We start from the raw sequence: 23,963 nt of genomic DNA, 5'->3' as shown, positions 1-23,963 counted from the left end.
GAGACTCACAGTAAAGTTCCTTAACTCATCAGAAGTGTGATCTAGAGATGCTTGCTCTCCTACTATTCCATAGGGAATGCTTCCTCTACTTCCAGGTAAGGTTATGGCCTTGGTTCTTTGCAGCACCTGCCCCTCCTTTGATTTGTCTTTCCCAGTCATACAGTATTGCCACGGAGCCATTTCACTCACTCTGGCTGTTTCCCTGTGAGCATGGAGGTGTTTCCTCCTATTATTAACACTTGTCACGATTTTCTGTGAATTTTGAGAGAACTAGTATCAAACTGCCTGTAATTTACCAACTTTAAGTAGAGCTTGCTTCTGAAAAGCCACCCTTCTAGGGAGAGAGAGAGAGAGAGAGAGAGAGAGAGAGAGAGAGAGAGAGAGCACTCAGTAGTTTAAAGCACACACTGCTCTTACAGAGGACTGAAGTTCAGTCCCCAGCACTCACAATAGGTAGTTCACAACTGCCTGTGTGTCCAGCTCCTGGAGCTCTGATGCCTCTTGACTCCAAGGGTCCCTAGCAGCATGCAGATACAAAACTTAAAATCATTTGAACAAACAAACATAAGACCCTTGCTCTTCTGATTCAAAGGCAGTTAAAACTTTTCTTGTTTTGTCTTTAGATTTGCAAGATGAAATCGGTCTAGACTTTCTGGAAAGCGAAAGTCAGTTAAAGGAATAGACAGTGCTCAGGCTGAACTAAAGCCATGAAGTCCTGTTTCCACAGGCAGCTTATACTCATTTGTTTTCCGGTTTTGCTTGTTTTTATTTTTATTTTCAGTTTTATCTTTTTATTTTGTAGCCCAGGCAGGTCTCAAAGTCAAGCTCCATCCCCCACCCCACCCCCCCAGCTTCCCCAGTGCTAGGCCTACAGCATCAAGCTTTGCCAGGGGTGACGATTTCTCCACTGTCCTGAACACAGTGCTACATTTATTATTTCTCTTGGTGTCCTGACCATAGTGCTAACATGTACATCTGATTCTATTTTGTTAAATGTGTATAAGCACATGCCTACACATGTGAATGTATGCTACGTGCATGCCTGGTACGCAAAGGGCAGAAATGGTTGTGAGCTGCCATGTGGGTGCTGGGACTTGAACTCGGGTCCTCTGCAAGAGCAGCCAATGCTTTAAACTGCTGAGCTGTCTCTTACGCCACGGAATTGATTCTTTTAATGCAGGAGAAGTCTAAGTTTCAGCCATGTGTCATGGCTTAGAAGTGTAACCTCAGCTTTTAGGAGATGAAAGTAGGAGGAGCAGGCAGAAGATTAAAATAAAAGTTTTGGAAATATGCCAAAATTGTTTACTTACAAAGGGAAAGTAATCCTCCTCAGACACTCAAACATTTGTGCTGGAAAAGAACAAGGACTTCAGACAAAGTCCTTGAAATATGCAGGTGGCCACAAAGCAGAGCAGAGCAATGCTAAGAATTGCCCATGGGGAGGAAGTGGCCTCCACAGGCTCTATGATACAAAGCTTCAACTGAGAAAGGTAAGAAGATATCAGCCCCAATCCCACAATAACATACAGCGAAGCCTGCAACCCAACTGCACCCTAAACCCCCAGCATCCAGGCAATGGAACACCCTGTCTGCTGGCCCCACACAATTTACAAGGCCCAAGGGGCCTAGAGGTGGCTCAGAGGGTCGAGGTACAAGTGACTCCTGAACCCCACATAAGAAGCCTTGCTATGGTGGCAAGCATCCACAAGCACAGGACTCCAGGCCAGTGTGGGGAATTCTTCAGATGCTTGCCTCAACAAAGTAGAGGTGAGAACCAGTCCCTCCAAGTTTCCCTGCTATCCCCACATGTGTGCTTGCACATTCACATACCGTTACATGTATACACGCATACAAATAAGTCAGAAAGTAGTTTGTGGAAAAGGCCTGAAGGTGGAGGGAGGCAGTAGTAAGCACAGCAGCCATGCTTGAGCATTATGCAAGATCTCTGGGGACATTAAAGTAATCTCTCAGCTTTTTAGTAATTGAGCGTGAAGAAAATGCATTCTTGGTTTAAAAAATTCAAATATATGGTCAGGGACATGACTCATCATGTAAAGTCACTTGCCACGCAACCTAAATTCTATAGCAGGAACCCTTATAGAAGTAGAAGGAAATGACAGACTCCACAGACTCTCTCACCTCCACACTTGTTTACACACACACACACACACACACACACACACACATATTACATTCTTAAAAATTAAACTTAAGTGTAAAATTCTCTAGTAGGAATATTCCAGGAATATTCAGGGGCATGTCCTTCTTTTCATAGTGTTTGGTGGCAAAGAATTAGAGGAGTCCTAGATTTTCCTCCTACCAAGCTATCATGTATAATGCCTGATGCATCGTTTTTGACTTGCTATTCTTTTCCTGTCAGCTACACTGGGGAGAAAGCCGGGACACAGCCCACAAAGGAATAGCTGGTATTTAGAGTCTTGGGGTCAGGAGATGTGCATTAGATGGTGGCATTTGGCTTTCTCCAAAGGAATACAAAATCCAGTCACAATGTAGAAGAAAAAAGGGAGGCAAAGTATGAATGGGGGTGGGAGACAAAGAATGCAGACAGATGAGGTGCTGTTTATAGGTATGTCCCGAGTCATGTCAAAGTTTCTGTGGTGTTTACTATGCTGGTTGGGACGGACTCACAGAACCTCAGCAGTTGCTGAGTGCACACAGATGTGTCCTTTGAAACCACCTACACCCACACCCATCCCACCTTCCACCTCTGCTTTAGACCATCAACAGAAAATACTAAGAGGCAGAGTGGGAATGTAGCATCTGCTCAGCCTCAGGAACAAACAGCTGCTAAGCCATGTCACAACTCAGGTGTTATTTGGGACTGGAGATCAGTTTCTGAGGCCATTAACTGCTGACAACTCATCAATTTCCCTTTCCACTTAACACAGACTTTTATCTTTTTTATCCTTATCTCCATCCCAGTCAACTGTGGTGGTCCCTGGTGTGTGACAAGCATCAACTTTAAATTTACAAGTCCTGATCCTGGCATGATGATGGCTTGGGCAATGGGTGGATTCTTGTGAGTTCAAGACAGCCTGATTATAAAGAGGGGTTCCGGGCTAGCCAGGGCTGTAAAGTGAGAGCCTGTCTAAGAAACAAACAATTCTAAAACCCAAATCATATAGGCCATGATCTTTATCCCTTAGGATAGTGGAGTAAACCAGGAATCTGAGTTCACACTTCCTTTTGTTCAAATACCAACTTTTCCTAATGTGTAATTGTAACTGAGTTTAAGTTACTTCCACACAAATAGCTTTTTATTGGATATAGTATTTCCCCAAAACAATGACATAAAGAGAAGAAAGCACATATCCTATGGCTCAAACGCACATCGATGCTGCCAACCTTCAAAGAAAAGAGAGTCTTCTTAATCACACAGATGTGGGTCGCTGGCCCATCCTTACACCAGTAAGGTTTCCCAACTCCATTCTGAGGTTCACAGTCTTGTCCTTTTTGCAGTGTGAAGGGAAAAGAAAACAAATGTGGAAAAACAAACAAACAAACCACATTTTACAACCTTAGGTATTCTGATAGAATTCTTAGAGAACATTCCACTTAAGGGAGAAATGGAACTAAAGATTAACTACAGACTGAAACTGTACCAGTTGATGCCAACCCCATTTCTATGGATAATCAAAAGCTGAGTGATTTAAATAGAGTGTTGGCAGTGAACTGGCAAGGCAGACTGAGACATTGAGCCTGTCTCAATCCCTGCAGTCTGCATACTAGTAGGCTCTCCCCGCACCTGCCCACTTAGCACAATGGCTGAAAGCTCTCCACTTCCTCCAAGACAGTCTCCAACCTCAAAGGTTCATCTGATAACAGGCCAATCAGAGCCACCAAGGAAGCCTCACATCTCCTGTGACCCTAAACCCACTCAGTCTGCTAAAGAGTAATTGCACACAGCTAAGGAACAATAACACCCTGTGCCACAGTCGGGTGCTATCTGTGTGGCTGTCAAGATAACTGGAGAAAAGCAGGTGGCTGAAGCCAGCAGAAAGCAAAGGATGCAAAAGAAAGTATCTGGGATTTGTAAGAAAGAAGTAAAAAAGAACAGCAGCCAAGCACCTAGCATCAGCTTGAAGAAAGAGGCTTGTCACAGTCTATTTTTAGCCACTTTAGTTCACCTTTACATGTACATGTGGATATTTGCGTTCATTCATTCATTCATTCACTGTGGCAAGCACTTGAGTGCTCCCAGGATGAATTACAGCTACACAATGTCTTAGTCAGAAAACAATATTCTTTGTCCTATGCATTTGGTGCATTTGTCGTTATAATGAAAGCGCATTTTTGGAGAGCTCCCTTCTCTTGGGTCAGGCCCCCTGTTCTCTTCCTCTGCTGATTAGGAGAACAGTACAGCGCGCTCTCACATTAAACCTTTTCTGTAGCTAAGCTAGAGATCAGGAACAAGTGAGTGAGAGGAACACTAACATATCTTTTCACTGTAAACCCCAAGGTCATCCCCCTAATTCAAAAATGAGCCATAATGGCTGGAAAGATGACACACTCGCAAGTACATAAATAAAAATAACAACAGACTGGGCATGGTGGCTCGTGCCTTTAATCCTCACTCTTGGAAGGCAGAGGTAAGCAGAATTCTGTAAGTTTGAGGCCAGCCTGGTCACATAGAGAGTTCAAAGCCCTCCAGGACCCATGTCAAACAGACAAAAAGCAAAATAGCAATTACTACTACTACTATAATAATAATGATGATGATAATAATAATAATAATAATAATAAAATCTTTTTGGGGAGAGAAGGGTGTTCAAGATAGAGTTTCTCTGTGTAGTCCTGGACGTTCTGGAACTCTCTTATTCTGTAGACCAGGCTGGCTTCCAACTCAGAGATCCACTTGCCTCTGCTACCTGAATGCTGGGACTAAAGTCAAAGGAAAAGTACCAGATGAGGAGCCTCAAGACCAATTTCTCAGTACAAAGGAGATTTGTTTGCCCCAGAGGGACACAGGACATGGAATAAGAGACAAAGCAAGAGATAGAAGCAAAGGCAAAGGGAACAGGGAGCGGGGGAAGGGGTTTTATCCCCAGTGACAAAGGACTGCCTCTGGATAGCAACACAGATGTGGCCCATAGACAAATGGCAGTTTATAAAGGTAAAAGGGGAAATCCTGTGTTAAGATGATGTGTTTACGCCAAGCGGTGGTGGTGCATGCCTTTAATCCCAGCACTTGGGAGGCAGAGGCAGGTGGATTTTTGAGTTCAAGGCCAGCCTGGTCTACAAAGTGAGTTCCAGGACAGTCAGGGCTACACAGAGAAACCCTGTCTCGAAAAACAAAAACAAAACAAAACAAAACAAAAAGATGTGTTTAATTTTAATTGGACATGTTAATTAGGTGAGCCAAAGGAGGCTTTTGATAGCTAGACTTCAGTACTTTGATAGCTGGATCTTTGTAGTCAGCCTCAGGAGGAGTAAATAGACAAATAAGAAAACAGACTTTGGTGGCTAGCTTTAGGAATGCAATCTAATGTTTTTAGCAAGGCAGAGGGAATGGGGGAGAAGAGTAAGGTCTGCCAGAGCCATGTTTGCAATGCTCTAGTGGGCTAGACCCTTTATTAAGTATCTTTAATGAGTGAAAGAGCTTGTTTAGACTGCCTGGGTTCAGATTTCAACTCAGCCTGGATGCTTACCAACTAGTGTGACCATTAGCCAAGGGCTTTGCAAACCCAGGCTTCCATTTCTTTCTTTGTAAGTTGGGGAGTAGCATGGTACCTTGTCGGTTGCATGATGAATGAATGTGTACCAAGTCCCAAGAGTAAGTACTCAACAAGGCAGAGGGATCAAGGGAGAAGGGCAAGGCCTCCCAGAGCAATGCTCACCATGTTCGAGCTGGCCAGAGTCCCTTCAAAAGGCGTGTGCTGCCACCACCTGACATAAACAAGTCTTAAAAACAACACACACACACACACACACACACACACACACACACACACACACACAATGAATGAGCTACTAGGGATGCTTTCATAGCATAAATAAGGCCCTGGGTCTAACACTGCAACAACAAAGACTAAGTGAGCGTGGCCTGGAGATGGCTTAGAGCCTTGTGCATGCCTCATCTCTGAGGGGGGCACAGACTAGCACATCACTGGGGCTTGCTGCCTGCCAGTCTAGCCAAAAACATAACCACAGTTAGGGCAAGACTGGTCCCCAAAATAAGAGCAGAACGATAGACAAGGACAACTGACGGACCACCCTCCCTTCTGACATCTGTGTACATGCACAGGTTTGCATGCACACATACATATGTGCTACATACACTCCCACAGACACTTGTATGTGCACTCGCATGAATAAATACATGAAATTTAAAATCTTTTTTGAACGAGCAAGGCCAGTAGAACCGATAGTGTGTTCCTACCTGGTCCCTCAGCCTCTCCTGGTGGCCCATGATGGCTGTGGCATGGTGCGGGTACTTCTGCTTTAGATGCTCTAGGAACGCCTCTCTCTTCCTGTCCATCTCAGACGGCTGCATTCCCAGGATCTCTTTGGAACTTCGGGGCCCACCTAGAGTGTGTCTCCTTGGGATATTTCGGGCAGGCTTGGAAACCTGAGCCCTGGCGTTTCCATTAGAAAGGCGTTCCCTGGGCCTGCGGCATGCTGCATCTTCCTGAGATGTTACATGAAGATTGCTTCTCCCTTGTTCTGCAAGATGAAGGACAAGAGTGCAGGTCACAGTTAATGATCTCACGGGCATCTCATCTGTGGAACACCAAGAGGAGCAGTGGCAGTTGCTAACGAATTAATGTAACTTAGCAGAAGTTTTTACTTTTACTTTTTTTTTAGGCAAGAATGAGAAAAAATTCAACAATCAGAGGAAAATTGAAAAAAAAATGTATGTTAGACGCTATAAGAATTTTTTACTTCTCTGTCATTGAGTTTGTTAACAAGAAAGGTCAGGAGCCGGGTGTGGTGGCAGACGCCTTTAATCCCAGCACTTGGGAGGCAGAGGCAGGAGGATTTCTGAGTTCGAGGTCAGCCTGGTCTACAAAGTGAGTTCAAGGACAGCCAGGGTTATATGGAGAAACCCTGTCTCAAAAAAAAAAACCAAAAAAAAAAAAAAAAAAAAAAAAGTAAGGTCAGAGAAACCGGTTGTTTGCAGGTTAGTAGGCTGCCCCTGTGACTGTAATTACTTCAGAGTTAACCCCAGGAATTCTGACCATTTGTATAATTTTCATAATAGTTTCAAACAACTAATGAGATTTTTAAATATTTATCATCTAAAGACGGTTCTGACATGTATCATTCAGCACCAAGAAGAAAGATAGTTCTATAACTCTCAGAAGATTGCTGGCACTGTGACCCTCTGGGAAGTTCCTTTCTCCATTATCATAGGCCAGGCAAGGGGAATATCATGAAATGTAATATTTGAGGATCTATAAAGTGAAGGCTTAGCCACATAGTCTGCGAAATTACTTCATCCAACACACACACACTCAAGGGAAGGACCGTGGGTATGTTTTGATGGCTTTGACCTATGTAGACAGGTTCCAAGCTTGCCTCTCAAAGTTAATCGTTAGAGTCTCCTAGAAAAAAATCAACTAGGGGGGACAAGGTTAATGCTTCCAGTTCATAGCATGTCCAAGGATCCCCCTCTCCTTTTCCTTTGTTTTTTGCCTGTGTGTTGTTTGTTTTACGATAAGGATGAAAGTAAGGAACACTGAAGACCCCTTCCCTGAGAAGCTGCAAGGAATCAAGAACAACTCTCACAGCCTTTTGCTTGTTTTTTTGTCTTGTTTTGTTTTTGAGACCGGGTCTCACTATGTTAGCTTGCTCTGTTGACCAGGTTGGCCTTGAACTCACAGAGTTCCTCCTGCATCAGCCTCCCAAGTACTGGAACTAAGAGCTGGTGCACCATCATGCCCAGTTCTCACGTCTTTTTAGAATAAGCAGAATAGGCTCAGTGGGTAAAGGCACTTGCCTCCAAGCCCGAGGACATGAGTTCAAGACCCAGTATCTACACAGTAGAAGAAAATCAACTCCTGCAAATTGTCCCCTGACCTCTACAGGTACAGGTGCACCCCACCGCCACCACCATACATACACATACAGCAACAGGTGTCCAGATTTTGGGTATAAACATCTCCCTAAAAGCAAGGGAACCAATACCGTAACACTTAGTTTCCCTTTGCCTGGAAACCCCTGCATACAGAGTTCCCAGTGCAGACTCCTTCTAGCAAAGAATAGAGACTATTTTCATCTCTGGCTTATTTCCTTGTCCTAGTCTTCCAAAGCTCAATGTGTGTCCTGAGAACAATTCTTCTTGTGTACTCCACTTCTCATTACTTTGCTCATTACAACATCTCCATCAGACACTGATGAAGGAAGGGAAGGAAACAGCCCAATTAGTTACTCTTAGCTCTTACTAGTTTTAGCAGTAAGCTTAAAGGAGCAGAAAACAGATGTTTTGGTTAAAAATATATTGAAAGATTAGTATAATGTTATTTATTTAGTAATAATAATCTTTATTAAGTAATAATCTCTAATACTCAAATTCTCGTCACAGTTTCCTTTTTTTAAAGCATCCATTCCCTAATAATACAGGAGTCACAGAGTCTATTACATAGAGCAAAGCACATGGCTGGAGATAGAGCTTAGAGGTCAACATCTTGCCTAGGATGTGCAAAGCTCTGGATCAGAGCCATAGCATCACCACAAAAAACAAAACTGAGAACAGATCATATCTCAGGCTAATAAACATATGTGCCAAGAAGACATAGAGCTTCATCTTTTGTGTGTGTGCATGTGTGTGTGTATATGTGTGCATATATGTGCACATGTGTGTGTGTGTGTGTGTGTGTGTGCATGTGTGTTGAATACATGTTTTGCATTGGACAAAACTGCTATGTGCATGATAGAAGAACCCTGTGGCTTTTCAAGATTGCTTTCAACATTAAAATAATCCATGTTAAAATTATTCAGGACAGCTAGATTAATGAGCAAGTCTGACAGTCTGGAGAGGCTATTGCTTTACATGGTCATAAAACACACGCATTTACATTCAGCTATATATATATGGACAAAAGGTCACATGTAACCAGTCAGGCAAGAGGAAGACACACTCTGCTCCATCCAGGGATTGTTACAGCAGGTCAAGATAGCTGAAGCAGACCTGCGGACTGTGGAGTCTCCCATGTTCTTCTTTGAAGTAAACTGGGCAACGAGCTAGAAGTAGGGTCTTGGAGGTCACTGTCAATCTACAGTCTTCATTAGCCTTGCAGTCATCCCATGTACCGGACTTTAAACTCAACCCTTCCTTCATGCTTTTCATGGGAAAGGTCGCATCAATTTTATGCTGTTTTTCTACTTTGTTCATGTTCTTGTGGATTTTAAAATAATGTTTCCGGTGGTCTAACAAAACTGAATGTGACATACAGTAAAGGGATGGAAACGGTACCAGCAGTTAACAAGGGAGACTGATACAGGCCAGCCAGCACACAGAGCCCATCTTTGTCTGCTCACCCTTATTGCTTGCCCTCATCCGCCACTCCATTGGTCCCATCTGCCTCCACCCCAGCCCAGCACCAGCACCTCAATAACCCAGTCCTGTCCACCCAAAGCCACTCAAACTCTTCACAGTTGATTAGGCCTTTCCTCTGCTCTGAGCAGCTGCCAGCCCCACACCTGAAGGAGAAATGACATTTGGGCCATTTGAATCACCTGGGGAGAATTCAGCCTTTTAGCTGAGCATAAAACCCAAGGAGAGGCATGCATAAACAAGGGAAGGAACAGACAAAGGTCCATTTTGCCACTATTCCACAGTTATGGTGTCAGACCCAAGTGGGCCAGTTTCACATGATCTGTATGAAGAAAAGTGCAGGCAGGGACTCTCAAGCTGTCAAACAGAATGGCACTTCTGTTTCTTGTTTGGAAAGAACTTTGGTGCTAAGATGTAAATATGGGTGTGTCTGGCTGTTTGCTATTCTGGGAATCCTTGTCTAACAAAGTAGAGAAGTTGTAGCCTAAAGACAAGGCCTGGGCAAGGCTGAAAGGCAGCCCTGTTTCCTCTTCCTGCCCCTCCCAAACTCTTCCAGGGAGCCCACTTCCAGCAGGGCAAAGAGAAAACAAGAGCTTCGAATGGAAAATCAGCCCTTAAACACTCCCCGGAGCACAAGTGAGTGGGGTGGGGAGGAGGGGGAGGAGAAGGAGGAAGAACAGGAGGAGGGCAGGCTCACCAAAGAGCTACTCTTCAGAGACCCAGGGGACTCCAGCTGTGATGTGTCTACATCCTGGACAAGAAAGGTAAAGAGGGATCTGGGAGGGCAAATTCAAAAAGGCAGAGGGTTATAGAAAGCCAAGCATCCCTAAGGAGCCGTCCATACAGCAAGCTATGCAGACCAGCAACTGCTGGACTGTAGTGGCTGTGACTTTGCCATGTTCTGATTACTCTGGCTGAGTCAGACCACACAGAGAGGGATCTGGGGTTTGGCATCATTTGGGCACTTCACAACCTACTGGGAACTGGCGGTAGTGCAGCTACTTCCTGGGATATTTATTTTATTTTATTTTTATCTTATTTGCTTTTAATTTTATTTGGGGGGGGGGTGAAAAATAAACACGAAGTCTTGTACATACACATGCTAAACATGCACTCTACCACTGAATTATACTTTTCTGAGAATTTATTCCATGGTCAAGATTAGGGAGTCCAGGGGCTCTCTCCTATAGGAGTTGAAAGCTAGCCTGGGTTACATAGTAAATTCCATAATAGCTGGGACTACTGTGTAACAGAGCACAAAATCTTGTCTCAAATAACCAACAACATATAGGTACATATATATCCTACTATATATTAGGTAGTCCACATACTCCTGTGTGTGTGTGGTGTATGCACACACTTGTCTGTCCTGGAACTCTATAGACCAGGCTGGTCTCAGCAATCCACTTGCCCCTGCCTCCTGAGGACTGGTATTAAAGGTTCCTCTACCACCTGGCTCTCTTCACTTCTTCATAGTGGTTAGCTGAAGAGACAGCTCACTAGTTTAGAACACTGGCTGTTCCTCCAAAGCAGGAGTTCAATTCCCAGCACTCAAATGTCAGCTCGCAATTCTCTATAACTCCAGTTCCGGGGGATCCTTGTTCAATTCTGGCCTCTGTGGGTACTAGGCAGGCATGTTGTATACAGACATACATGCAGGCAAACACTCATATCCATAAATACGTTTCTTAAAAAATGAAGTCAAGGATAAAAACAATTCCTTACAGACTTTATACAATAGGTAGAGCATTCGTGTAATCTAGAGAAGCGTCCTGTGTTGTATTAATTCAAATTAATTGACTGAGTCAACATTCATTTGCACAAATATTGAATAATGGCCTGCTCCAAACACTAAAAGGGATAGGAGGTGGTGGGGTGCTGATCAAGATAGATTGCATAGGAGTGTCTACATGATGATTAGAGAGTCAGTCAACAAACAACTAATGTATAATTTGAGCGCCAGGTCAGTGCTTTAAAGAGCGAAAGAAGATATGAAGGTAGAAACTGACTAGGCTGTTTCAGAGCACAGACTGAGCATCTGTCATTCTGTAGCCTAGCTCTAGATGGAGGCTCCCATTGCCAGAGGAGGCAATCAGGTAGATGGATTCTCCCCACAGAGCTTTCAAGAAACCTTTAAAAGCCAGAAGAGGAGGTCATGTTGGGGACAACCGAAGGATGATACTAGGAGCCCATGGCCTCCAAAGAGAATAAGACACAGATTCAAATTCCACCAACAGCCAGACATAATGATTCAGACCTGTATTCCAGCCCTCGTCAGAAGGCAGGAACATCGGGAGTTCGTGTCCAGCCTTGGCTACATGAGTTTCAAACCCAGCCTGGGCTGTATGAGGCCCTGTCTCAAATAAATTTCCCCAATGATTATTGAAAGCCTACACTGCAAAATGCTTACAGCTCCTCACACTGAGCACCTACAGGGGTTGCAAAGCTAAGTGAGAAAACTGGGAAAGCACTAGCAACAGTAAAGGCTTTCCAAACCTGCAGCAAAGAAACCTTAATTCAAAATCATATATATATACATATATATGTGTATATATATATATATATATATATACACATATATGAGATCATCCATATATATGATATATATCATATACACACACACACAAAATCGGGGGCTGAAGAGTGAAGAGATAGCTAGGGTCTTAAGAGCATTTGCTTCTCTCACAAAGGCTCTGGGCTTGATTTCCAGCACCCACATGGCTGCTCACAAATGCTTGTACCTCTAGCTCTAGTGGGATTCCCCTCGCCCCTTTTATCTCCACAGGTACCAGACACACACACACGGTAGGGAAAGTGGTACCTAGACTCAGGCACACACACATACACATAAAATAAAAAGTAAACAAACAACACACTTAAAAACAGGCATGTGGTGCATGCCTATAATTCCAGCCTTTAGGAGTAGGAGTTTAAGGCCATCTGCAGCTACATAAAAACTGTGAGGCCATCCTGGGCTACATGAGACTCCATCTTAAAAACAAAGCAAACAAAACACAGGTTGAAACAAGGCTGAGCTGTTTCTGGCAGTGCTCCTCCATGATGCTGTTTCATAGGAGCCTTGATTCTGAACACACACCATGCATGCTTCAATGGCATCTGCCACCATGCCACAACTTGCCAGCAAATACTGCCTCAAACACACAGACTTGGATTCTATTACTATGTTTTGAATTTCAGTGCTTTCTCTATGCATGCAAAGCTGTATGCTCTTATTGAGAAGGAATGGTTTAATTAAGGAAAACAAGGACTTTAAATAGCTTCTTACTGTTATCCTTCATTGTGTAACTATCAAATTAGTGTATCTTCAAAATGTATTATCTTAGAATGTTTGATTTTTTAAAAGTGCTGTTCGAGATGATGACTTGAAATACATTTAAAAAAAAAATCAGTCAGTAAATATTGGCTTGAAACTGGGATGGAATTTCTGCAATTTCTGAAATGGCTATAAACATATTTTTTGACATTTGTGTTGTGTGTTTATGTGAGTGATATTCTCAGCCCAATTATAAAACCAAGCTATCAACACTGAAGAGTATTAAAGAAGCCCTGCGTCTTGCAGTATCAAATATTCAGCCAAGATGTAAATCCTTATATAAAGATAAAAAAGCCTATCCATCTCAGTATGCAATTCTTTTCCATCTTTAATAAATGATCAAAGTACACACACACACATAAATAAGCGTCTTTATTATTTAGCCCCATAAATATATGAATTATATACCTCTCTTATTATAATTGCTTGTGTCCACAGTCATCCCAGTTGAAAGGCACTAGGGACAGAAAGTTCAGGAAGCGTTCAGGCCACAGGATCATCACTATTGCCGACCAGATGACCATATGCCACCTTTTCCAAACTGTTCGGACTTGCAACTGTTGCCCAGTGAAATTATTTATAGAGTTATCTTTTATTCTCCAAGGCGTCTGAGTTTGAACAATGAGTTACATGATCACCCAGGGTTTCCTTATACAGTTGACAGGTAAACCAAAATCCCTAGGGTAGGAAGCTTTGTTAGCCTTCCGTCTAATTAAGACTGATTGGTTAAGTGTCCCCCCGTGTAACTAGCACGTCATGGGATGTTACAGATGCACATGTGTGAGACATGGTCCTGGACCAGCAACCCCGAGTTGTAACAGCGTGAACAGACATATGCAGATATAAGGCGAGTTGCAGATTTGAACGTGTGGCACTGCAGGTGATGTTGTTCTGAACGATACTGCTCCCTCAGCTCATCCTCAGAGAGCCGTGCATGTCTCATCAAAGCATGCATGTGTCAGGCAGAATCAGATCTTGAAACTCTGACTGGGACTCTCGCCCTTCTTTTGTTATTTTTCCATCTCCCCCTTCCACAACCACTAACCTGTAAGTTCTCGGATGCCCCGGTGCAACTCTCAGACTTGTCCTTCTTCACAGAGACTGACAAGAGAGACAGCTCAATCCCCAGTCTTCCTGGTAAGCCACTGACCAATCTCTGAGTCGACTCCTGATATGTTTCTCAATCCTCACACACCCTAAGGAAATTCTTCTCCCTCACCCAAGATGGCCCTCGGTCATGTGTCAAAATGCTTTAACGCACCTCATCCTCCCAGTCACCTGGATCAAATATTTTCAAGCTCTCTCTGACCTCCCTTTTCTGTTCAACACTACATCTGATCTAAGCAAATTCCTTTGGCTTTGCATTCAGTGTCCGTCAGGAATCTTCTTCCTTCTTATCACAATCTGCTTATCGCCATCTAGACTAGAGCCGCACGGGGTTTCCTTGCCTGCTTTACTTCAGAAGGCTCTCAGCCCTTCCCCCAGTCCGCTGGTGTTAAGCCCCATCCCACACCCCAGCCCACCAATGGCCTACTAAGACAGTAGAGTTCTTGCCTAGCAGGCTCATGTCTTTACGTTCACTCCCAGGGTTCTAAATTCATTAATTTAAATTAATTTAATTAAATAAAAGGCAAGTCCAATTTGCTAGCGGCGGCCTCACCTCCTGTGAAGGAAGCTAAAGACCTTCCCACAGTTCCATAAGGCCTCCATAATCTGGCCTGGGCTGGCCTTTCAGCCTGTTCCTCTTCCATCTTCCTCCCAGGTTCCCGCTCTCCCCTCTCCTGCTGTGCTTTTGGTTTATTCTCATCTCTGCTCCTCCCTGGTAAATCTGTATGGTCTCACCACCACTCCCTTGTTCCTGTCTTATGTTCCCCTCTAGCCTCACTTTTAGCTAATAGAATCACCAGATAAACACACAGGATCTCCAGTAAAATTTGAAGCTTGAGAGCATAAAACATACTTTTTTTTTTTTGTATAAGTCTAACCCATGCAATATGGAAGAAATACATATGCTTTAAAAATTACTCATTGTTTATCTGAAACTCAAAGTTAATTTAGGCACTCTGTATTTTCTTTACTGAATCCAGCATTCCAGACATCTGACACGTTCAGCGTTTTGCTTATGTCTTCATTGTTCACCTCTACCCCGCCCCACCACAACTTGGCCCTTAGAACATCAATCCAATAAAGGGGAGTACTTTTCAGTCTGCGCTCTGCATCGCTGGATCCCGGGCTGCTGGAACACTGACTGCTAGATAGCCCAAGTTCAATATTCGTGGAGTGGATGAGTAAGCAAGGGGAGGCATCTGACCATCGAAACCTGGGACACAGCAATGACTTAATCCAGTTGTTTCAGGCTTAGTTCTTAAACTGGTCCCAAACTAATTGTTCCCTCTAAAATCTGGGTCGTTTCTTTCAGGACAGGCCCAGAGGTTGGATTCCTGAAGTAAGAACCGTCCTATCAAAAGAGAGCAAGTTGGGGGCCTTTCCCAGACTGGAGGCCACCAACCCTCAAACTGCGCTCAGACAAGTGGACTGCCGCTCCAAGGCTCAGGGGTTCACTGAACATTTAGCAGGCAGGCTTCCTTTTCAGTTCTCTAGGGGATTTTTCTCTCCTAATTGTATTTTCTTCTGTCTGGCTTGGCTTTGCATTTTCAGTGTGGATGAGTCATGTGCTACTTCCTTTTTTCATTTTAAAAAACACACACCTTTTCCCTTGTGCATAATCCCCACTCCCACGCGCTGTTGTGCACAGCCCTGCACATCTTTGTGTTACTAACTGGCCCTTCCATGAACCTGGACGGGTAGGGAGGGGCGGTTCGAGATTGTGTGGTAGGTGCCCGGACAGTTTGCAGTGAGAGGGGCTGAGGAGCGCTGGCATCAGTCTACAGCCACCCACCCTCCCGGCAAGATTTATTCGGAACTATATAAGGTTCTGGAAATTCCCAACGGAAAAGACAAGTCTATTATAAACAGAATGTAGAAAAAGAAACTGCCTGGAGAAAATACAGGAAAACTGTTTTAAGAACTCCCAACTTTTACATTTATACAGAAAGCCCCAGAGTTCTATCTATCATCTAGATGCTCAATTACTTCCCAGCCGTTCGGATCTGCAAAACAGAAACATCCTTAAACTCCAATTTAACTCTAAAGCGCCGCAAAACTTTGTAGCCCGCAAGAAGCTGCCCCCATGGAAACTCCTAACCAATGAATGGAACCACTGCGCCTGGGAGGTAGGTGCAAAATTGTCTTTTCGAGCCTCCCGAAGGACCAGGAAATTATCAAATAGCTGCCGGGAGATTCATTTGTCATTGCTTAGAGATCTCGCACAAACTGCTTGCTCACTGTTCGACCAGTTTGACACCATACACCACCTCTTCACCGACTTTAGGAAGATCTCACAAGAGACAAAGTAGAGCCAAGAAACCACAGCTCTGGGCTCAGTTTGAAAGTACACCCCACCCCCTCGCCCAACACACACACACACCACACACACACACACACACACACACACACACACACACACACACACACCACGCACGCACACGCACACACGCACACACACACACACACACACACACACAGACACACCAAGAAGTAGACTTTTCCTGGCGCCAGGCGCCCGGTCTCCTGTTCTAAGCAGCGTGCGTGTAACTCCATCTTTGAGGACTGTTACTTACGGGGCATCTGTCTGCTGTCTCCGGAGGGAGGCAGGTTCGGCTCACATTTCTGGCCTTCGCTTTCTTCCATTGTCCCTGCCGGCCGGCCAGGCTTCTCCCTCTGGAAACTTCAGAGCGCAGTTCGGAAAGCTCGCAGAAAGCGCTTGGAAGGGGGTCCGGGGGTGGGGCGGAGGGGACTGGCGAAACCCCACCCCAACTAGTCTCCACTCCGGTGCAAAGTCTCCCTCGCCCGGGAAGACTGCATTCCAGCGCCCGGCCTCCTCGGCCCTGGTCCCGGAGCGTCCGCCACCCTCCTGCTGTCGCCAGGACTGGGGGCTGTGTCTTGTAGGCGGCGGCTGTCCCCGCCTCTGCCGCCCAACAGGTGACGGCTCTGCTGACCTAGGACGCAGCCTGCTGGGTTTCCCGGGACTCGCAGCTTAGGGACAAGGCAAACACTTCACACAGGACTAGGGACAGGAACTGCTGTTTCAAGCCAGGCCCAGCCCTCTTGAATCTCAGGAGCCCAATAGGCCCCCCATATAGGCTGAGTAATAAGGAGCGAACTCTCCCCCAAAGTTATGAGAAATCTCTTTAAAAGTTTTACACACAAACTCTGTGGGGGACTACTCAGCATCTATGAAGAAGTATTGCAATCTCCTCTAGTGACTTCAATAGCTTTCTTACCTGGACTTTAACCCCTGCATGTTAAACCCTTTTCTTGTTTTGATTTTTTAATTCACCTTCCCTTTCTTGGACTCCCCCCCCCCCCCCCCACACACACACACACACACACACACACACACACACACGTGTACACACACACACCCACATCCATACACACAAACACTCCTCTTGATCACAAATCTTAAAAGCCACTTACTAAATCAACCTTCTGAGTCTCTCAAGCTAATTACTTAAAAACCTCTGAAAGACAATTAAAATGTTTTTTCTTTGGATGGGCAGAATTACATCTGACAGACTTGTTCTCCTTTTAAACTACCTACAAATATTTATTTTGTTCACTACCCAGTCCTTGGAAAGCTGGCAAAGTTCCCAGAAAGTGAAACTAGGAGCTAGGAGGCACAATGTCCACACACAGAAAAGATGGGAAAAGAATCTAAGCAACATTTGCCTCGGCTCCTTTAGAGGTCTGAAGAGAATCCAATAGCTAACAGAGAAGGTGTGACATTTAATCTACAGCCTCAAATCATCTCAGGGCAGAGGACAATGGTCATCTTGCCTGCCATACCTTGACCCAATTCAAGCAGGACTGGACATTGATTTAGAACCGGAATGTGCACAGAACAATGGCTGGCCTCTGGGCCAGATTCTGACCTTGAGTCACCTGTGTGTCTTGGCAGCAGTAGGGACATATTTTGGCCATTTTGAACATAGAAATGCGGAAGTCTCTAAAAGACAAAAAAGTGTGCCACAAGTTAAGGTATGAATGACACCCATGTTGGAGAAAGAGCCCCTCCATTCCTAATAGGATTTTTCTGGAAGTCTAAGACAATGTGGAGGTCTTATAGGAAACTCAAGCAGTGTCCTGGCAAGGGGAGTACAGACAGTGTGTTTATTTTATTATTTTTTTCTTTTTCTTTTTCTTGTGTGTGTATGTTTATTTTATATTTAAAGATTTATTTTTATTTTATGTGTATGGGTGTCTTGTGTACACATAGATATGCGTACCACATTGGTGCAGTGCCCATAAAGTCAGAAAAGAGTGTTGATTCTCTCTAACTGGTGTTAGATGGTTGTGAGCCACCACATGGGTGTTGGGACAGACTTGACTGAAAGAACAACAAGTGCTCTTTCTGACTGAAAGAGCAATAATTGAGTCATCTCTCCAGCACCAAGGAGTAGGTTTACACAGCAAATAACTAGAAGCTTCCATGACCTTGCAACAGCAACACCCTATGATCTTACCCAAGGACGTCATGAAGTGCAGTTATCCCCATACTCCTGGCTATTTATTTAGGTATAAGTATTCAAAAAGGGAGATCCATTTGGTGTACAGGCTTGTAATCTCAGCTACTGAGGCAGGAAGATTGTAAATTCAAGGAGGCTTGCCTTTGCTACAGAGTGAGTTCAAAGCCTTCTTGAGCAACTGATAACCTGTTTTTGAAAGCCCAAGAGGTAGGAGAGTGTAGCTCAATGATAGAACATTTGCCTAGCATGTTCAAGGTCCTAGGTTTAAATGGAAGCACCACAAACAAAACAAAATAAAAAAAAAAACAACCAATCAAACAACAACAATAAGAACAACAAACCCACAAAACCTTCACAGAGGAAGAGTCTCCTGCATTCGGGCTTCAGGTTGGATTGTTCCGGTTGTCTTTCTAGGTATATTTATATACTTGGATATGTGGCTGTGCATGTCTTGCATGCCTGGAGCTCAGAAGAGGGCATTCAATCTCCTTTACCACTTTCAACTTTATTCCCACTGAGTCAGGTCTCTCCCTAAACACTTTTGGCTAGTCTACCAGCCAGCAGCCCTCCCTGTCTCTGCCTTCCTCAATCCTGAATGTACAGGCAGGTGCAGGAGGCCCAACTTGGCATGTGGGAGCTCATACTTGTATAGCAAGTACTTGTAACTGCTAAGCATCTCTCCAACCCCTCAAGTCATACGTGGTTGCTGTTAAGTTTTCAAATTATCAATACCAGTGGAAGGAGCAGTGAGTTGAAATAAGAGGCTAGGGGCTTTGATACTACCAAACCTGTTGCCCTGTGGGACAAGCCAGCCTCCTCTGAGCAGCTCTGTCTGTCACGGGAACAGACTCCATGATGAAGGCAAAAAACAGCAGGCTACTGCAGCCAGTCAACAGGAACCTTCCCTTCAATTGCATTCAGACAGGACAGATCCGTTTGTAGATAGCAATGATACCGCCACCCTCCTGGTGCTGTGTGCAAAGCAACTGAGCCAGTTTTAGGCCTCTGTAGATCCTTAGATGGGCCAAACACAGGGAGTTCTTCCACAATATCTGGACCAATATAGGACTCTAAGCAGCCTAAGGAATTCCTTTACTGTCCAAATGCCTCTGCTACTCTCTCATGCAAAAAGCAGACTGCTGCTACTTTAATAGATATTCCAGATATCCTGCACAGGATAGATAGGAGGATGAGAAAGACCGTGAACCTACGTCATCAAAGACTGTGACCCACACACGTAGTGATGGTGAAGTATCCTCCCGCAGAACAACATGCTGACAATTTTATAGGCAGAAATGTTGTGACTCACTGGAGTTCTTTTGCTTCTCCTTAAGAACAGGGACTGAGCTGGGTGGTGGCGGCACACGCCTTTAATCCCAGCACTTGGGAGGCAGAAGAAGGTGGATTTCTGAGTTCAAGGCCAGCCTGGTCTACAAAGTGAGTTCCAGGACAGTCAGGGCTATACAGAGAAAACCTGTCATGTCATTTTACCTGCTATTTACATATATCTCCTCCAGGCACACTGACCTTATTATTCCATGGACTGTCAAGTTTCTAGGAAAAACAAACAAACATACATACATATATACATACATACATGCAGAGAACCAGTTGTTGTATTCTGCAATCTACATAAACTTGCACTCAAACTTTCAAGAAATATACCACGATTGTCATTCTAGGTGCTAGAGAGACGGTTCTTTAATCTAGAGGCAACTCTGGACAAGAAGTATTCTGTGCCTTTAAAAATATAATTTTTGGCTTTCAAATTTTCTATCACATCCAATCTGCCCAAAATTTACAGGAAAGCAAGAACCTAAATTTAGTTTTCTTCTAGTTATCTAGAGAGCCACAAGAATGATCCTGGGGGTTAAACTTTCAACACCATTTCCTTGACACAGAGAAGGTGCAAGCCTTTCTCATATGTAGGAATTCGGACTTAAAATTAGCTTTTGTACACACAGAAGACTGTCATTAAATTAAAAGAGAAGTGCCAGGAGGACAAAGTTGACTTTTCAATCATAACCAACCCATAACAGAACTGGACTGTGGGATTTTAAAAGACAGCATTTGCATGAGTTGTCTAAGATGAGAATTAACCACAAACAATGGGGCATGATTTGCTTTAGGCCTGATTAATTACAGGGCAGTGGGAAAACACATTGGCTTCTTTTATGTAAACTATGCAAAAGAGAAATCATGTCTAGAGCCAAGCCTAAGTGGAATTACCTTGATATATGTTTTTTTTTTTTTTTTAAATTTTGTTAAAAGCGAGACAGTTTAAAGTAATTTAACATTTGGACACAAAAGAAATAATTGATGCTTGCTTCAGTCCTTCAATGGAACTTTTAAAGGCACTGATGACTCAGTCAAAACAAAGTGAACAGATCTTGTATCCTGGGTCTCTCAGACCAGTCCACACAGGAGAGCACGTGGGATGCAGAAGCAACAGAGCTTCTTGGACAGGGTCCCTTCAGGCCTTTATCCTCAGCCAGAAGGCAGAGATGAGCTCCAGACCTCTGTGCACCATCCCTGAAAGAGGAGAGCTTGCCTGCAGAGAGTGCTCTGACCACTGGGTTTCAAGAGAGAGTTAGACTCCCAGGAGTGCTGACAGAGGATAACAGAATCACAGGAGGAACAAGCTCCAGCCAGTGACAGCTAGAACATCTAACACCAGAGATTACCAGATGGTGAAAGGGCGAAAGGCAAACGTTACTAACAGAAACCAAAACCACTCAGCATCATCAAAACCCAATATACTCACCACAGCGAGTCCTGGAAACCCAACACACCGGAAAAGCAAGACTCAGATTTAAAATTATATCTCATCATGCTGGTAGAGGACTTTAAGAAGGGCATTAATAACTCACTTAAAGAAATACAGGAGAATACTGCTAAACAGGTAGAAGTCCTTAAAGAGGAAGCACAAAAATTCCTTAAAGAATTACAGGAAAATACAACCAAACAGGTGATGGAATTGAACAAAACTAGCCAAGATCTAAAAATGGAAGTAGAATCAGTAAAGAAAACCCAAACAGAGACAACTCTGGAGATAGAAATCCCAGGAAAGAAATCAGGAACCATAGAAGCGAGCTTCAGCAAGAGAATACAAGAGATGGAAGAGAGAATCTCAGGTGCAGAAGATCCAATAGAAAAGATGGACACAATAACCAAAGAACATGCAAAATGCAAAAAGATCCTAACTCAAAACATCCAGGAAATCCAGGACACAATGATAAGACCAAACCTAAGGATGATAGGTATAAATGAGAATGAAGATTTTCAAATTAAAGGGCCAGTAAATATCCTCAACAAAATTATAGAAGAAAACTTTCCTAAACTAAAGAAAGAGATGCCCATGAACATATAAGAAACTTACAGAACTCAAAATAGACTGGACCAGAAAAGAAGTTCCGCCTGACACATAATAATCAGGACAACAAATGCACTAAATAAAGACAGAATATTAAAAGCAGTAAGGGAAAAAGGTCAAGTAACATATAAAGGCAGACCTGTTAGAATTACACAAGACTTCTCACCAGAGACTATGAAAGCCAGAAGATCCTGGACAGATGTTATACAGACCATAAGAGAACACAAATGACAACCCAGGCTACTATACCCAACAAAACTCTCAATTACCATAGATGGAGAAACCAAAGTATTCCATGACAAAACCAAATTCACACAATATCTTTCCATGAATTCAGCCTTTAGAGAATAATAAAGGGAAAATTCCAACACAAGGAGGGAAATTATGTTGCAGAAAAAGCAAGAAAGTAATCCTTCAACAAACTTAAAAGAAGACAGCCACAAGAACAGAATCCCAACTCTAACAACAACAAAAAAATAACAGGAAGCAACAATTACTGTTCCTAATATCTCTTAATATCAATGGACTCAATTCCCCAATAAAAAGACATAGACTAACAGACTGGGTACATAAACAGGACCCAACATTTTGCTGCATACAGGAAACCCACCTCAGGGACAAAGACATAGAGGAAACCCACCTCAGGGACAAAGACCTCAGAGTAGAAGTCTGGAAAACAATTTTCCAAGCAAATGGTCAGAAGAAACAAGCTGGAGTAGTCATTTTAATATCGAATAAAATTGACTTCTAACCCAAAGTTATCAAAAAAGAGAAGGAGGGGCACTTCATACTCATCAAAGGTAAAATCTTCCAAGATAAACTCTCAATTCTGAATATCTATGCTCCAAATGCAAGGGCATCCACATTCATTAAAGAAACTATAATAAAGCTCAAAGCACACATTGTACTTCACACAATAATAGTGGGAGAATTGAGCTCCCCACTTTCATCAATGGACAGATCCTGGAAACAGAAACTAAACAGGGACACAGTTAAACTAACAGAAGTTATGAAACAAATGGGTCTAACAGATATCTACAGAACATTTTATCCTAAAACAAAAGGATATACCTTCTTCTCAGCACCTCATGCTACCTTCTCCAAAATTGACCATATAATTTGTCACAAAACAGGCCTCAATAGATAGAAAAATATTGAAATTATCCCATGCATCCTATCAGATGAAAATGGACTAAGGCTGATCTTCAGTAACAACATAAATAATAGAAAGCCAACATTCATGTGGAAGCTGAACAACTCTCTACTCGAAGATAACTTGGTCAAGGAAGAAATAAAAAAATAAATTAAAGACTTTTTGGAGTTTAATGAAAATGAAGCCACAACATACCCAAACTTATGGGGCACAATGAAAGCAGTCCTTGTTGCGGCCGACCAGCAGCTCGCAATGAACGGTTCAACTGAGATGGCAACTCGGGCTGCAAGAGAGGAACTAGACAGGCAGAAGAAAGAATGGAGCCAAGTCAAAATCACTCTGATCAAAGCTCAATTTTACTTGTTCTGGCACTCAGTTATGAAGGAAGGGGGAGGGGACCCGATTCCTGCCAAATAATCTCGGGGTCCAGTAGCAGGGTGAGCATGTGTGTGGCTCCAAACAGCAAAGTGGCATGGTCCAGCAGTGGGCATGACAGAATGAATGAGCAGGAAGTTCCACCCCTGAGCAAGCAGGTTTCAGGCTGGGGGAGGGGAGACTACATCTCCTCCCTGTTGTTAACAAAAATTAAAAAAAAAAAAGAAAAGGCTGGCCTGAGGCAAAAAATTTATCTATGCTCAATAGTTCTGCTTGAATTCTTAGGGCTAAAGAAAAAACCTGATTCCGTGGGATTCCCTAACTTTTCTTGTGATAAACTGTATCTGGCTAAGACTGTCCTTTTTATCCTAGTAAACCACTAACAGAAAAGCCCTGAGCTGTAGGCTCTGACTTTATAATGCTAATTAGTACTGAATAGGTAACTTCCTAGTTGAATTTTAAGTAGGGCTTTGGAACCCTGGCTAAGTTTGACTGAACAAATTTGAAATACACTTTATTAAGAATAACGCTAGCCGGGCGTGGTGGCGCACGCCTTTAATCCCAGCACTTGGGAGGCAGAGGCAGGCGGATTTCTGAGTTCGAGGCCAGCCTGGTCTACAAAG

General features: G+C 43.6%; 1 protein-coding gene across 16 annotated transcripts in view; it reads right to left on the bottom strand.

Annotated features, from left to right (window-relative positions):
- Positions 1–23,963, bottom strand: part of Kiaa1217 (KIAA1217 ortholog) — a 458,308-nt gene that overhangs the window by 276,086 nt on the left and 158,259 nt on the right. For 10 of the 16 annotated variants that reach the window (XM_029470001.1, XM_029470015.1, XM_029470008.1 and 7 more), the window contains exon 2: positions 6,401–6,684. In XM_029470001.1, the coding sequence (XP_029325861.1) occupies positions 6,401–6,684 (284 nt within the window). Of the gene's footprint in view, positions 1–6,400; positions 6,685–16,531; positions 16,947–23,963 lie in introns of those variants that run through there. The other 6 variants (XM_029470023.1, XM_029470051.1, XM_029470027.1 and 3 more) reach the window with 2 other exon arrangements.

This window comes from Mus caroli, chromosome 2 (assembly GCF_900094665.2).
Source record: "Mus caroli chromosome 2, CAROLI_EIJ_v1.1, whole genome shotgun sequence".
Lineage (NCBI taxonomy): Eukaryota > Metazoa > Chordata > Mammalia > Rodentia > Muridae > Mus > Mus caroli.
Note: the sequence above shows the minus strand (reverse complement) of the source record. Positions and strands in the feature narration are given on the sequence as shown.